Raw genomic sequence first — 17,167 nt, forward strand, 5'->3', positions numbered from 1 at the left:
CTTAAGCTTATTTTTACTATAGTCTTTATAGGTAATTAAGTTAAATAATATATAGTAAAGCTTTATAATATAGGCTAAGTGTACCTTATTACTTTAATAATGTTAACGGAAGACGCCGATGGTCTAACTCACAGCCGACGCCCTGGACTCGTAGGCGCCTGCTACATAGCCTAAGAGACAAAGATGTCGACCAGTCTCATATCCGGGGTTACACCAAGTCTGGAGGATCACACCTAGCGGGGGGGACGGAGGTGAGTCCGAGCTCTCCGGCCCAGGACGTGGCGGAGATGGTGGGCAGAATGCAAAAGCTTCAAGGCTACAGATCCATCGTCCGACCAGGGGTAGGTACCTGTATATGCTTGGACGAAGTCCGCACCGAGCCATGCCGTCGGTCTTGGTACCTATTTTAACTCTCCACCTCCCCGTCTCTCCCCTATCTGTTATCCACATAGTCAAGCAAGCGCGCACGTACGTTGCGTTTGGGAGTTGGGGTCATCGACGCAAACCTTATCGGATATACAGGATCTTTCCACCCCTTTATGAATTTCGAAGCATATAGGTAGTCAGTTGCGCGTCTACCCCGCCCCTGTCTTTCCTCGCCGCCGCTCCCTCCCTTCTTCACACTTCACTATGGACGAGATGCCGATATTGTCTTGGAGTCGGAATATATCATGTGGGAGACGAGTGCAGATGTGCATCTAGAAAAGGATGACACATATCTTCCCGAAGTTTGGGTGAGTCGAATGGACCCCGCTCGTCCGACAGCCACGTGCGTGTCGTAGCTGACGAGAGCGATTCGCCAGGCTTGGTATGCCATGGGCGCTTTCGTGATACTTCTTCGGTACGTGGTGCGCATCCGGACCGTGCGCATCAGTGGCTTTCGCGGCGACGATTACCTTGCTCTGCTGGTAGGTTCGTCAACACCATACCGACAAAACATGGGAGATTGACCGTGTGGCAGTACCTCGCGTTATACACCATCAATTTATACGTTGTACAGGTGGGTTTCCGGACGTGTGAGGAGCCTCATAGAGGGTTGACTGATCACGGTTCCAGGTGACGTACTATACCGGAGCAAACATCGACATCCCCGCCGCGGCGGTGCCAAGCCTATCGGATCACGATGTCGCTGTCCTTGAACTCGGTTCGAAGCTTGAATTCCTGTCCTGGTATACATATCCAGGCTGCATTTGTATGAAACCCATCCGCAATCGACTCGGGCGGCATCTAATCTTTCTTTTTCTTTTTCTTTCCGATAGGGGTTCTCAAGTTCACCGTGTTGTGCTTCTACAACCGTCTAACGCTGGGAGTATTGCGGAGGCGAACCATGAAAGCGCTCTTCTGGTTGTGTGGCACATCATACTTGGTCCTGTGCATGACGGTTACGTTCAGCTGTCGGCCGTGAGTTCCTCGCTGGGGCGACGGCTTGGGCCGGGGTTGCTGATGGCTATACAGATTCTCCGACAACTGGAGGATCCGGCCTTTACCGGGTCCCGAATGCACTTTCCGGCCGCAGAACTTTTGGGTGTTAGTTTCCCTCAACATCTTAACCGACGCGGCCCTCCTTAGCATCCCGATACCGATCCTCTGGCAGCTCCGGGTGTCCCTGGGCCGGAAGATCGGCGTCGGCATCCTGCTGTCGTCAGGCGTCTTCGTGATATCGACGGCAATCGTGCGGGCCGTCACGACGCTGGGCGGGTCACATTCCATCATCAACATCAACCGCTGGGGATTTCGCGAGCTCGCCATCGGGCTCCTCACCGTCACCATGCCCGTGCTGAGCCCATTGGCCACGAGGGCGTTCTGGCGTCGCGGGCCATACATTCGAGATTTCTATGACAGAGTCGCAGGCGCCCGGTCGCGCAACGATGCGCTGTTTGGCAACCGGCTTGGTAATATGGTTCTGAGATACATCGATGAAGAGGCGGGAGATGAGGTTTTCCGGAGCCTCGACAGGGCGAAGCAATCGGGAGAAGCGGAATACGAGCCAGGATACGCCGCAAGAGGTGAGTCGTACGGCAAAGACAATTCAGAGACGCATGAAATGGGGGCGATGAGCGGCGGAACCAGCACGAGGAGTATACCAAGCGTCAAGGAGACCTAACAGTAGGGTGCAAACTTGCGTACATAGGAAGGCCAGCGAGCTTTCGAGAAGGGGAAGAGGAAGAGGAAGGGGCACAGGGCATCGTTTTTCCTGGTTTCGTCTCGGAAAAACGCAAGTGTGTTTGTAAATAATCTTGGATTTAATGATACCAAAGAACATGTATGGCAGATGGAAGTTTGGCTTGGCAGCATAGAGAGAACTTGTTACGATTCCGACGCGGAAACGAACCTACGAGTTGTTTGTAGAGTGGGAATGTAATGAAATACAAGAGCGTTAAGTCATGGCTATTACACTCTCAAATATATCTTATGTATTAATTTCAGAAATCAAGTTGTCTCTCTGCATCCATCCTCTGATATTCGGTGGTTTAGGACGAACGGCGCGTGGTTCCATGGCAAAGCTTCCGATCGGTTTCCGATCGGCCAAGTGTGGGTCCGTGTACGGAGATCCCTACGGCACCTGCCTAGGTACCTACGGTGCTTACCTGCCTAACCAGATCACCTGGACCCACAACTTCCATAGCGCTGTTCTCTCTGTTAGGCAGGTGTGTGCCAAGGGGAGAACAGTTAGTAGGGGGGTATTCCAGCTTTGGGGGGGGTATCTGTTGTAGGGCCAAAAAGTTAGGGCAGGGGTATTAGCGAGGGACCCACAGAGTTATACAAAGTTAATATATACAAAAATAAAAGGCAGTTACACTATATACATAGTAAAGAATTTTTAATTAAGCGCTAGTGTTTATTATATAACTTTATTTATATATTTACTCTAGGCTTAGTGTTAACTTACTCTTAGTATATACTAAGCTTTAGCTTAGTAAATTTCTTTTTTTCTTTTTTTTTAAACTATTATTAACCTATATAATAGTAGTAATAGTAATAGTAATAGTAATAGTTAAGTATTTTCTTAATCTATTTTTATTATATTCTTAGTATATACTAATAATATTCTAGATATTTACTAACTATATAAACCTTAGTATCTTTAATACTAATAATTTTAGTAACTTTAGTTACTACTATAGTAAGTATATATATAATGTTTATTAAGTTATAATAAAGTATATATTAATTTAATATAGAACTTATTCTTAATTTAAATTATAGCTAGGTCTTCTTTAGTATAACCTTTATTTTTTACTTATATAATATATATATAAGGTATTAACTTATTATATATAAGTATTTAAAAACTTTATAATACTAGTTATACTTATATATTCTTAGCTTTATTTAAATATATATTTAGTATATACTAACTTTATTTTTAATAAATACTATTACTACTAAAATAAACACTAGTATATTAATTTATAAAAAACTAAAAATATTACTAGTATATACTTATTATATACTTAGCTATACCTAACTAAGGTAATAGACTTTTCTTAATTAATACTAGAGTATAAGTAAATATAGATCTAGTGTCTACTAAGTATATACTAACTTTATACCTAGCTATAATATTATTATTAATTTTAATACTAATACTATATATAGTACTATTATTATCTCTTAGCCTATAGTATTATTAGTTTTTTTACTAATTAACTAATAGGATATCCTAAGTTTATAGTATTATAAAGTATAAGAAAGTATAGTTATTAATAGTTAACTAGTTATTAAGGTAAAGTAAAAGTATAAGTGTAGTAGTACTTTTATATATAGGTAAAAGTAAAGGATTCTACTAGTAGGTAGTATATTATATAACCTACTGCCTCTAGCTATATTACCTATATACTAACACTAGTAACTTTCTTGTGTAGTAAAAGTTATTAGCGCTTTTATTCCTCTTAAAAAGCCTAAAAATATAATAAAACAAGAAGAGTAAAAGTATTACACTTTTTATAGTTATATACTACTATAAGTTTATTTATTTATTTACTTAGTAAAAGTAAGCTTATACTATCTTATTTAAGTATATTTCTTTTTAGCTATAGCTATTAAAGGTATATACTTATATTAAATAAATTTAACTATTATTAATCTATATAGTTTATATAACTTATTTTCTTTTTTAAGTACTTATTATTCTATATTTTATTATTCTTATTATCTTTTATTATATTTATATAACTTTTTTTTTTTTTATATTTTTACCTTATTATAAGAGATAAGACTCTTAAGTACTTAGTTTAAGAAACACTTTATAAACCTATTAGTAAGGTTATTATTACTATAGATCTATTATACCTTAAAAAGCTTATATTACTTATATAATTATTATAGTACTATAATATTAATTATTAAAGGCTTTTTATAAGTAGTACCTAACTTTACTAAGCACTTATATAGTAAGTATAAGTTAGTATAAGTAATAGTAAAGATTAATAAGTTACTAAGCTTATTTACTACTATTATAATAGTTATAAAAAAGTATATACTATAGTAATATTTATAACTATACTATAAACTTTTAATATAAAAATACTTTATATTACTTATTTAGATTTAGTTAATAAAAAATAATATATATTACTATAGAAAGTAAACTTATCTTACTTATTATTAACTTCTTTATTAGTAAAAAAGATAATAAATCTTAACTATAAAGTTAAGTTATAATTATTAATAAAAGATTTATTAATAAATATAAAAAGCTTTATAGTAAATAAGTTAAAGAGAATAAAGGTAAAACTATAGTTAAGTAAATTTATTTATTACTAGATTTTTTAGTTAAGTTACTAAATAGCTTTACTATCTAGCTCTTTATACTAGGCTATAGTAGATAAGTTAAAGTATACTTTAGGCTAATAAATAGAAGTAATATATATACCTTAAGTATACTATTAGATATAGTCTTACTAGGCTATAGGTAATTTCTTATTAATAAGTCTTAGCTTTATACCTTAGCTTTTTTAGTAAAGTATAATAAAGGTATCTTTAGCTAAAGGTAATAAAATAATTCCTATATTAAATACTAAAGGTTTATTTTTTATAAGTAAAATTTTCTATTTTATAAAAAGCTTTATCTTAGTAAGCTTATTATCTTTATATCTAGAAAAATTAACACTAGTTAAGCTAATTATATTATTTATTTATATCTTAATTACTATAAAGTTAAAGTTTTTTATAAATAAAAAAATTAAGTATAGGTTATATAAAGTAATAACTATATTAAGCTTTTTATAGTAGTAGTAGTTATAAGTTACTTACTAATAGGTATTTACTTTTATAAGGCTATATAATAGCTTTACTACCTTTATAATAATACCTTAAAGATAATAATTATAAATCTAAAGAGGAAGTTATATATAAATAGTATAGTTAAGTTATAAAGTTAACTATATATAGGCCTATATTATATCTTATAGCTATATTACTTTACTATTAGCTATAAAAAAAAAGTAAGTATAAGAATTATATACTAGCTAGCTCTCTAAATTATAAGTAACTAAACTAGTAAGGTTTTTTTACTATTATTACTATAACCTTATACTACTAGTTATAATTTCTTATATAGCTTATTATTTTTACCTTTAACTTTATTAATAAAGTAAAATTTAAAGATATAGCCTTAGTAAATAAAAGGACTATATATAATAATCTTAAATACACTATAGTTAATAAGTCCTTAGATTTTACTTTTATTTAACTATTTAAAAGGTTTACTAAGTATAATAATAATACTTTAGTTATATAGTTATTATATAAGTACTAGGTTAACCTTTTCTTTAGCTAAAAAAAAGGCACTAAAGGGTTTATTTATTTTCTATAGTAGTATATTAACTAAGGTCTTATATAGTTACCTATAGGTATACTATAGAGAAGAAGAGGCTACTATTTAAATAGGTTTTCTTGTTTTTATAGTAATAATAATAGTATTTTTTATATATTTACTAGTATAGTTAGTATTTATAGGTTAGTTAAGTTAAGGATTTATATTAGTAAGTTTACTTATTTTCTTCTTAGTATAGTAAGGTTTAACTAAGGTAAAATAGAAGTTATATAGGCTATTAATATTAATAGTATAATCTTTACTATTAATAAATAGTAAGTAGTATAGGCTAAACTATTTACTTTTTTTATACTATATTTATACTTTACTACTTAATAATAGGTCCTTAATAGTAAAAGTATTTAGGCTATTATATATTTTAAGTACTTTATAAACTTAGTATATTATATAGCTTTTATAGAGGTTATTAGTAGCCTTTTAGATAGTAGTTACTTATTAAATAATATTAGGTAAAGGGGTAAAGTCTATAGTTATATAAGGGTAAACACTAAATACTAAGAGGGTTAGTATAAGCAGAGATTTAAAAGTGTATTTTGTATAGAATTTGTATTTTTTTTAAAATATAAGGCTTTTTAGACTAAGTTATAAATATTAAATTATATAATTAATATATATTATAGATCTTAAAATTATTACAAGGGTTATCTAATATAGTTTCTATTTTTAGTAATTATATACTAAGATATACTAGTAATTACAACTTGTATTTGTATTGTATTTTTTGCCTAGCACTATACAATATATATTAGTGCCTATACTAAAAATAGATTTCTTAAAACTAGAATAGAAAAGCAGGGCTATTTCCTAAAAAGGAAATAAAAATATCAATATATTAAGAAAAAAAAGCTTAATCTAAACCTTATTTTACTTTATTTTCATATAGCTTATATAAGCCTATATAATTACTAATACTTTTTTACTACACTATAAAGGTCTTAACACTTGTATAGAAACCTTGTATTTTTTTTTAGAACTCTAAGTATAAGGCTATTAGGGCCTATAGTGTTATTAACTACCTTAACTATACTCTAAGAGATAAATTTATAGTTAGTAGTTAAGTACTCTTTATATATAATTTTATATACTTATTAAAGTACTATATAGTATTATTTAACTTTTTTAACACTATAGTATACCTTAATAAAGATAATCTTAACTTTAACGCTTATTATATAGGCTTTATATAAAAATTTAGTTATAGTAAAGTTCTTACCTATATTAGTAATAATCTAGTCTAAAGGTCCTTAGTAGATATTAATCTAGTAGTAATACAGTGCTTTTTATATAGTCTTTATAGAAATATTATAAAGAAAGTATACTATATTAAAGGTAGTTATAGTATTAATAATATAAAGAACTAGTTAGTTACCTTTAAAGTATATAATATTAATAATAACTTTATAGTTAAAAAAGTAGTTATTATATAAGATAAATTTAAATTATAAAGGTGCCTTCTTATAAAGCTAGTTATAATAGTAGTATTTAGTTAAGTGCTTAATAGCCTTAACCTTAACCTTATAGCTAGCCTTATAAAGAACTTTATAAAGATAATAGACTAATAAGTACTTAAATTATTAGTAAAGTTATTATAACTTTATATTAGTTAAGTAGTAACTAGTAAAGCTATATTTAAGTAGGCTAAGAAGTATTTATAAATACCTTTATTTTTATATAACTAGTACTATAATATTATTTTATTAAAGAGTATTTATAAAGTTATTAAAGTAAATAAATAGTTAATTTATATTTACTAAGTAAAGTAAAAAAAGTATATTTATAGGTATTATATAAAAGGTAATAGGCCTAAATAGTATAGTAACTATTATAGTACCTTTTAAGTAAATAGTATTATTACTACTAAACTAAATCTTTACTTAGCTAGTAATAGCTATATTAATAGTTACTAATAGTTAGATTTACTATAATATAGTTACTTATAAGTAACTAGTAGTAAAAAAAGTTACTATATTTATATTAAGTAAAATACTTTAAAAAGTACCTAATAAGTAATAATCTAATATAAAAAAGATAGCTAAATCTAATAATACTATATTAAGGTTATTCTTTATTAACTAGTAATAAATAGCTTAGTTAGCTAGGCTAAAGGTAAGCTTATTATTACTAAAGGTAGTACTACTAAAGAATATAGTAGAGGTATAAAAGGTATTACTTTCTAGTTTATTTTTACTACTATTAATAGTATAGTTACTTTAGAGGTAGTAACTAAGGTCCTTATTATTATCTTTATTACTTTCTTTTTCTTATAAGTAACTACCTTTATAGCTAGTAAAAAAGAATTAATATATAGCTACTAAAAAGTCTTTTACTTAGTAGTTATTTTTAAATTATTAATATACCTTATATTACTTATTAGTAGTATATTTTATTAACTAATAACTAGGCTTATAGTAAATATAGTACTTCTTAGTATTATAGTTACTATTATTATTACTATAATAGTTACTATTACTATAGTTATTACTAAACTACTAGTTATACTCTTAGCTATAGTAGGTATAGTTAACCTAGTATTAATTATTAAGGTCTACTTAGTACTAACTAACCTTATTATTATATTTTATTATAGTACTTACTAATAACTATAGTTAGTTATAGACTTCTTTTAATATAAACACTAGATTAAATAAGTATAATTTATACTTATAAACTCTAGAGTAAGTATTTAATAGCTAAAATTAAAAGACTTTATTATTATAGTAGCTATTAAGTAGTACTTATTAAATAAAAGTAAGTTTATTAATAAGCTTCTTAAGTACTTTAAGCTTACTTTTCTTAAGGTTATTATATATAATATAGTAAAAGGTAGTATTTTACTACTTAGTAAAGTATATCTAAATAGCTTTAGGGCTCTTAAAGTAAGTTCTTATTTAAGTAACTATAGTAGTAAAGTCTTAGATATTTTTACTACTAATTTAAGTAAAATAAAAAGTAAAAGCCTTATCTTTAAGTATTAATAAAAAGGCTAATACTATTTAGTGTCTCTTAATACTAATCTTACTATAGTTATTATAAAATAAGTTTAACTTAATATTAAATATATTATATATTTTACTAGTATACTTAGATTTATTAGTAATAATCTTAGTTAAGGTGCCTAATTACTAAAGAAAAAAATAGTTACTAATAACGTTATTCTTAATTAATAGTAGCTATCCTATGCCTTAGGGTTCTATAGAATTAGTATATAAGTAAGTAAAAGGTTCTTACTATAATTAATAATAAGTAAAGAAAAATAATAGACTATTACTTTATTAAGATAGTCCTTATATTATATTATATAAAGAAATAGTAAATCTTATATAGATTAAGTCTACTATAGTAATACTAAGGTTTACTACTTTTACTACTATAACTTTTATACTTATTTATTAAGTTAGGCCTATATTATTACTAGTTATTACTTAAGGTTTATAAATATTACTAGGCTTTATTTAGTTATATAGGTAATAAGTTACTATCACTATTTTTACTTATACTACTCTAGGCTAATATAACTATATTAAATATTATTTAAGAAGCTATTATATATTTTAATAAGCCTATTAAATATTACTAACTTATACTATATTTTCTTAACTTCTTTATTTATTTATATATAAAACTTATTATTATTAATAATAATAATAAAGTATAAGGTAATTTATTAATAGTCTTTAGGTATAAAGACGCCTTAGTTAAGAAGAAAGTTATAAAAGATTAATAGTAGTACTTTACTAGTAGTACTAAAGAAGTCTTTATCTTATTTATTAAAGTAATATTAAAAGTCCCTTTATAGCTTATAGCCTATAAAAGTATATTTAGCTTATTTAGCTATATAATAAATAAAGTAAAAGTAAATAGTAAAAAGGTTTTACTTATTAAGAAAAATTTCTTAGCTATACTTATTATAGTTAATATATTTTACTATAAAAGTAAATACCTTAGGGTATAAGGTACTACTAAATTAACTTATTATAAAGTTAGTTATTAAGGTTAATTAGTAGTAATTACTATATAACTTTTATAGTAGTAATTAAGTAGTAAGTTCTTTCTTAATATAACTTACACTTATAAGTCTAGATAGTACTAAGTTATTCTTATATATATAAAGTAAATAAAAATAGTTTTTTTAAAGAAGTAAATCTAAAGATAAAAAGAAAAGTTAAATAAGGTAGTAATTATTACTACTTAAGTATCTTTTTTTAATAGTACTATAGTTAGTATAAAAGAGATTCTTGCTTATTAAAGGGGTTCTAATAGTATAATAGACACTATAGTGTTTCTTATAGAGGTAACGTAGCCTTAATAATACTTAACTTAGTTAGTAGTCTACTAGGTTATAGTAGGCTAAGTAAACTCCTATAATAGTAAGCTTTATTAATTACTAGTTATTAGTAATAATTAACTATTAATTAATATTAGTTTTTTTACTAATTAACTAATAGGATATTATAAGTTTATAGTATTATAAAGTATAAGAAAGTATAGTTTTTAATAGTTAACTAGTTATTAAGGTAACGTAAAAGTATAAGTGTAGTAGTACCCTTGTGTATAGGCAAAGGTAGAGGATTCTACTAGTAAGTAGTATATTATATAACTTACTGTCTCTAGCTATATTACCTATATACTAATAAGTATATATATACTAAGTATATAGTAAAACTATACTAATATAATACCTAGCTTTACTACTATATTTACTTTACTTACCTTAGTACTTATAAGTATATATTCTTAGTATATATAAACTATATACTAATTATATACTAGTTATTAATTTTACTTATACTAACACTAGTATTAGTAAAAAGTCTATTAGTAAATAGTGTATTCTTTATATATACTAGACTATTAACTTAATATCTACTAAGTATATACTAACACTATACTAAGGCTATTTAAAACTAGGTTTACTTTAGTAGTGAGTATAATACTAATTATATTTATAAGCCTATATATATTTTTACCTAGTCTTAGTATATACTTTATTAATACCTTGTTAGCACTAGACCTACTAGTAGTCTTATTAAGACTTATACTAATACTATAAAGAAGTTAGTATAAGTATATTTTTTCTTTATACTCTATATATACTAAACTAATACTTTACTTTAGCTAGAATAATACTAACTTTACTACTACTTATAGTACTTACTTCTATTACCTTATAAGTATATAATTTAAGTATATACTTAGTATAGACCTAAAGAATACTATTTATTTTACTATTTATTATAATTTATCTCTTAATATGCTAATAATCCCTAGGTACTATATTATAGTATTAAACTATAGTAAGGGGTTATTATAAGGAAGGTACTATAGGATAGTTTAGTATTTACTTTTAATAAGTAAAGTATACTCTTAGTGTATATAGAGAATAAGTCTAGAAAATATTTTATACTACTAACCTTATAATAAATCTAAGCTATATTAAAACTAACTCTAACTAAATATTAATAAGAAATATAGATAGTATATACTAAGTATTTACTATATATATAAAGAATACTAATATAGAAATAGTATAGTAGTTTAGCCCCCCCTTTTTTATATAAGTATAAGAATATAAGTTTAATTTAGTACTTCTTTAGTATATACTTAGTATATACTTATATAATATAGTATTATCTTAGCTATAAGAAGTCCCCTAAGACCTTAACTAAGTAGTACCTTACTACTTCTAAAAAAAAGCTAAGTATATTCCTAGTATTAACCTAGTATATATATAGTACTAACTTATTTAGCCTTATATAAGATAGCTTTAGCTACCTCTACTATCTATAAGACTTATAAGTATTTTAGTATTATCTTAGTATATATATAGCTAATACTTAGTAGGCTTCTAAAAGTAGTAAGGTGTTTAAAAAGAAATTACCTTTAAAGAGGATATTAACTAGAATAGTATTTAAGTATATACTAAGTATTTTTCTTATATAACTTACTACTACTTTTAGTATATACTAAAGAAAAGCTAAGATAATAATAAAATAAGATATAAGTAATATATTAGCTAAATATTTTCTTAGTATATACTAGACTAGTACTATATATTAAGGTAATTAAAATATAAATAGTACTTTATATATACTTTATATATACTAGTAATATACTTACTTTATTTTTTACTTAGATTTTACCTAAGTTATATAGCTTTTGCCTTTAAGTCTTAAATATACTTCTCTTACTATAGCCTCTTTACCTTATACTTAAGCTCTTAAATCCTAAGTTTATTTTACTCTTTTTTAGTATAAATATATTATTACTAAGAATAAGCTTATATTCTTTAAATAAATATAAAAACCTTTTATTAGCCTATTAATTAAGAATAAGTAGTACACTTTTATAAATATATATAAGATCTAGATAGTAATAATACTAGTAAAAATAAAGATAATACTAGTAATAATACTAGTAAAGATAGAAATAATACTAAGACTAAGATCTAGGTATATAGAGAGAATACTTAGAATATATAAAGTATATACTAAGACTTTACCTTTAATATACTCTAGCTTACCTTACTTCTTTTTAACTTATTATCTTTATTATCTTTAATACTAAGTATTAGTGTTAAATAGGCTTTGTATATATATATACTTAGTAAAACGTAGGGGTAAATTAACTTCTTATTAGGTAACTAAATAGGTCTACTTTACTATTGTTGTATAAAGTAGTTATATACTGCTTAAGTATAACTTAAGTTATTCTAGCTAACTAAAAGTATAATCCCCTTTTAGCTTAACTAAGGGCTAAATAACTAGTCTATGCCCTTTAACCTTAAATTATAAACTATTTATAGTTAACTAACTAGGTGTTATATAATTATTAGTATTAATATTCTAACACTTACTTTTCTTCTTTTATAATTATATATGCCTTTGCGTTAACTAATTAGATAGTCCTAATTAGTTCTTATAATAACTTTACTTTTAGTAGCCTACTGTTATATATAAAGTTATTTAAGTAAAAATAAACTCTAAATATGCTTTTTCTAAGAGTAAATATAAGGTAATACTTACTAAGCTAATTAAATTTATTCTTTTGTATATACCTTACTGTTTAGTTATTTTTAAATAGTTACTTGCTTATATAATAAGTTTTTATTTTACTTTTACTTCTTCTTTTGCTTTATGTTTATATACCTTTCTTCTTTTTATATAATTAGTAGCCTTAACTTTTCTTATATAAATACCTTTTACTTTTTACTTTTTTTTTTCTTTTTCTCTTTTCTTCTTTATACTTTTTAATAATAATAAATAATATATAAAACTTTACTAGTATAGTAACTTTACTACTTCTTCTTCTCTATCTCTCTTGTATATTAATTAATTAATAACTTCTCTTTTTTTCTTTTAACTTATTAATTATTTATTACTTTATATATATCTTCTTTTTCCTATTATTATTAACTTTTACTAATTTATAATAGATCTTTTTTATATATTATAATAGCTTAGCTTAGACCTTAGCCTTTAGTTATTAGTTCTCTTAGGGTTTAATAGGACTAGAATAGTGTAACCTAGCTTTATGTCTTAATAGGTAACACTTAAAACTACACTTTTTTTCTAGCTCTTACTATTAATATATAAGGTTCCTTTTTTTTATTATAGTTTATATATACTAACTTTTATTAAACTTTTAGGATAAAGAATAAAAGGTTATTAATATACTTTTATATAATATTACTATTTATCTTAATACTAACACTTCTGTCTAAGAGTTTATTACTAAAGTAATTTAATATAAAGGCTACTTTTATATAATACTTATTTAGTCTTATAGCTAACTTATATAGGCCTACTCTTAAAAGTGTATAAATAATATACTTTACTACTTTACTAACTACTATTACCTAAATAACTATTAGAGAAAAGTATATAGTAAGTATATTTAGATAAGCTATAAAGCTTAATATAGCTATTATAGCTAAAGAGAGGTTTTTTTAGGTAATAATAGTAGTAATTCTAGTAATAGTAGTAATAGCTAAGGTAACTATAAGAAACTATTAGTCTCTAAGGGCTAAAACTCTTGTACACTAGGGAAGTGTTTAAGAAAAAGTGTTAAAGAAAAGGGCTTTTTCTTTAGCTTTAGTGCTAAGCCTTTAATCCTTAATTAGGATTAGATCTAAGGTATATTTTCCTTTATATAAGCTAAGTAATAGGTAAGTATAAAAGGTTTATATACTTTTTATAACCTAGTAGAAATATATTTTCTTGTGTAGTAGATTTATATACTTTAGTTATAGTTAAGGTCTTTAGTCTAGTTAGGTTTAGAATATATATTTAGGGTTTTAAAGTTAAATAATACCCTTTTTATAGTATAAAGGTAAATACTTTATATAAATTAATTATTAATTAGTCTTCTTAATTTATTTAATATATACTTTAATTTAGATCTTTAGTGTGTTTATACTAACTAGCTTTTTAAGGCTAAAGTTTAGTAATTTCTTAGTAAGTATATTTACTAAGTTATTTTTTATTAATTTATTTAACCTTTAAGATCTTTTTTTCTTGTATAATTTATATAGGCTTATAATATTAATTATAAGTTACTTTTTGTCTATTATTCCTAATTATATAAGGTATTTATATAGTAAACAAAAGTCTAAATATATAATAACTAGAATCCTTAGAATATTAAGTGTATAAAGGATCTTATTAAGTGTTATACTTAAAGTAATCCTATTATTAAAACCTATTATTATACTATAGAGCTTACTTATAAGTACACTTTATATAACTTTTTATACTTAGTAGAGCTTTAATAGATAATATTGCCTTAGATTTTAAAGTTAGTCTTTATATAAGTAACCTCTTTTGCTAGTATAATAATAAAACTAAGTTATAATATTAGGTCTATATTATTAGTAAATAATCTATTAGTAAAGATATATATTTTATATAAGTAAAAGAAAGAGGTATATAGGTAAGTCCTCTCTCTAGGTTATCTATTTACTATTTAATTTATATATTTAGGTTCTTAATTACTTAAGGGGTATCTTTTTAGTCTAAGTAGTAATTACTAGATTATATAATACCTTTAGTTAATAGATTAAGGTAATATATACTTTTTTTGTCTTTAAGAGATATATTACTAGGAAGAATTATCTAAAGTCTTATTAACTAACTATAGTTAATTTACTTAGCCTTTTAGGTAAAGTAATATTTTATTATTATATATATAGATATATCTACTATTAAAGTTAGCCTAAGTTCTAGAGATAAAATAGTCTTTAGCTTTATATAAATCTTTTCTTTAATAACTTCTTTTTTTTTAGTTAAGAATTATATAGTTATAAATAAAAGGGTATTATTAGTTTATATAACTATAATTCTAAAGTTATTTTATCTATAGTGTATAAAAGGTATAGATTATATATAGACTAGGTTATCTTTAACTTCTTTTGTAGTGTTTAATATAGGTTTATACTAGTATAGGCCTAACTTTATAAGGCTATATAATAGTAAAACTACTAAAGGAGTATATCTTCTAGGTATTATCTTTTAACTTTTTAGTAGTTATATAAGGATTATTTTGCTAAGGGGTCCTTAGATTAAGTGTACGCTTAAGTAATATCTTTTAACTCCCTTAGCACTTATAGTCTTATATAAGGGTTAGGCCTAGAGCTAGTATAAGGCTAGCTTATCCTTTAGATAGTTAGTGCTTAAGTAAGAAGTAATTTCTTTTTTATTACTAAACCTTTGTATAATAAGCCTAGATTTCTTGTATAGCTTATTATTAAGGTTTTTACTTTTATATATATATATCTTATAGATATAGACACTTAGTAGTCCCTTAGGCTATATTATATAACCTTTAAAATACTTTATCTTATTAAAGAATTAATTTAACTTTATTTAATTTTTATATAAAGCTTCTAAAGTTATAATAATATTATTAAGGTAAAGCTTAATAGTAAGGTTATAGTAATCTTTTTTTTTAGGTTAAGAATATCCTTTAGGATCTTTATATAGGCCTCTGTTAACCTTTTTTAGCCTTTTTTTTATTTAGGTTACTTTTATAAAGTTAGTTAAGTAACGTTATTATCTAAAGGGTTATTAAAGTTTAGTTTTTATAATAAGGCTTAACGTATATTATATAAAACTAGGTAGAACTATTTACTATATTAATAGTAATTATATATCCTTTAATACCTTAGATTTTATATAGGCCTATTTATCTTTGTTTTTTTTTATACTAGGACTTTACTTTAGATAAGAAGTAATAGTATAGCCTAGAGGTTTAGGCTATTTCTAGTGTTAATTATATAGTTAATCTCTACCTCTATATAAATACTTTATAGTATTTTTATAGCCTTTTAAATTACTTTAGCCTTTTAGGTAATATTATATAATAGAGGTAAATCTTTGTTAATCTTTAGATATATCCTAAAGACAAGAAAGGTTAATATAATCTCTTGTAGTCTAGTAGTGTTATTTAAGGCTTTATAGCTATCTAGAGAATAACCTTTTTATCTATATTATAGCTAAGTTTTTATAAAGTATATTATATATATATTATAAAGGTGTATATACTTTTTTTACTTTACTAACTGCCTAGTAGGCTTCTACTAGTATTTCTTTATATAAGATGCTTATGATCTTAGTATTATTCTTAAACTCTTCTAATATAAAATTTATGCCTAGGTTATATATAATATAGTCTAGTAGACCTATGTATATAGCTATTTAGTACTTTAGGAGAGTATTCTAGGTGTTTTATATAGATAATAATTTAAGGAAAGTTATACCTTAAAAACTTATTTTTATATTAATAATATATAGTGTATTCTTGTCTCTAAGTTATATAATGTCTATAACTATCTTATAGTTAAAGTAGCTTTTATCTTTAATAGAGAACTTAAAATATTATAGTACTAGGTTATATAATTAGTAATAATAATAAAACTTCTAGATTTTTTCTAATATTAATATATTAATATTATTATGTCTAGTGTTCTTTAGGAGCTAGTAAAGTTAATCTATATAAGGGTATTTAAATTATCTATAAAGTCTTTATAGCTACTCTTTAGTAAAGAAGGTTAAAGCCTTTATATAACTAAGGTTAAAGAAAAGGTATCTTTATTTTTATATAATAGGTATATATATACTATCTTTTTATATAATAGTGTTAGTAATATTATTAAAGTATACACCTAGTTAATTATATTATATAATAAAAATAAGAATAAGGTTAAGCGTTAAGGATATAATACTTTACTATTTTAGCTAGTTCTTTATCTTATAGTTCTTATTAACGTTATAGAGTTATTTACTTTAAATTATATATAGGTAGAACCTAGGTTCTAAGAGATCTTTATATATA

The 17,167-nt window shown here is 25.4% G+C and overlaps 1 protein-coding gene across 1 annotated transcript; it reads left to right on the forward strand.

Moving 5' to 3' along the window:
- Positions 1-561: 561 nt before the first annotated feature.
- On the forward strand, positions 562-2,244 carry LY79DRAFT_173697 (uncharacterized protein). The gene is made up of 6 exons (XM_060551237.1): positions 562-734; positions 804-908; positions 962-1,000; positions 1,057-1,192; positions 1,260-1,401; positions 1,456-2,244. The coding sequence occupies exons 1-6, from the start codon at positions 672-674 to the stop codon at positions 2,102-2,104; spliced, it is 1,134 nt and encodes a 377-aa protein (XP_060406837.1). The 5' UTR covers positions 562-671; the 3' UTR covers positions 2,105-2,244.
- The last annotated feature ends 14,923 nt before the right edge of the window (positions 2,245-17,167 follow it).

Source organism: Colletotrichum navitas, assembly GCF_030913465.1.
Source record: "Colletotrichum navitas strain CBS 125086 chromosome Unknown LY79scaffold_235, whole genome shotgun sequence".
Lineage (NCBI taxonomy): Eukaryota > Fungi > Ascomycota > Sordariomycetes > Glomerellales > Glomerellaceae > Colletotrichum > Colletotrichum navitas.

What these genes read in the sequence shown, in the direction of transcription:
- LY79DRAFT_173697 (XM_060551237.1), top strand. Translation starts at nt 672, where the DNA reads ATGTGGGAGACGAGTGCAGATGTGCATCTAGAAAAGGATGACACATAT. An exon ending in TCAATTTATACGTTGTACAG is followed by an intron (nt 1,001 to 1,056) that starts GTGGGTTTCCGG and finishes TCACGGTTCCAG; the next exon opens with GTGACGTACTATACCGGAGC. An exon ending in GTTACGTTCAGCTGTCGGCC is followed by an intron (nt 1,402 to 1,455) that starts GTGAGTTCCTCG and finishes ATGGCTATACAG; the next exon opens with ATTCTCCGACAACTGGAGGA.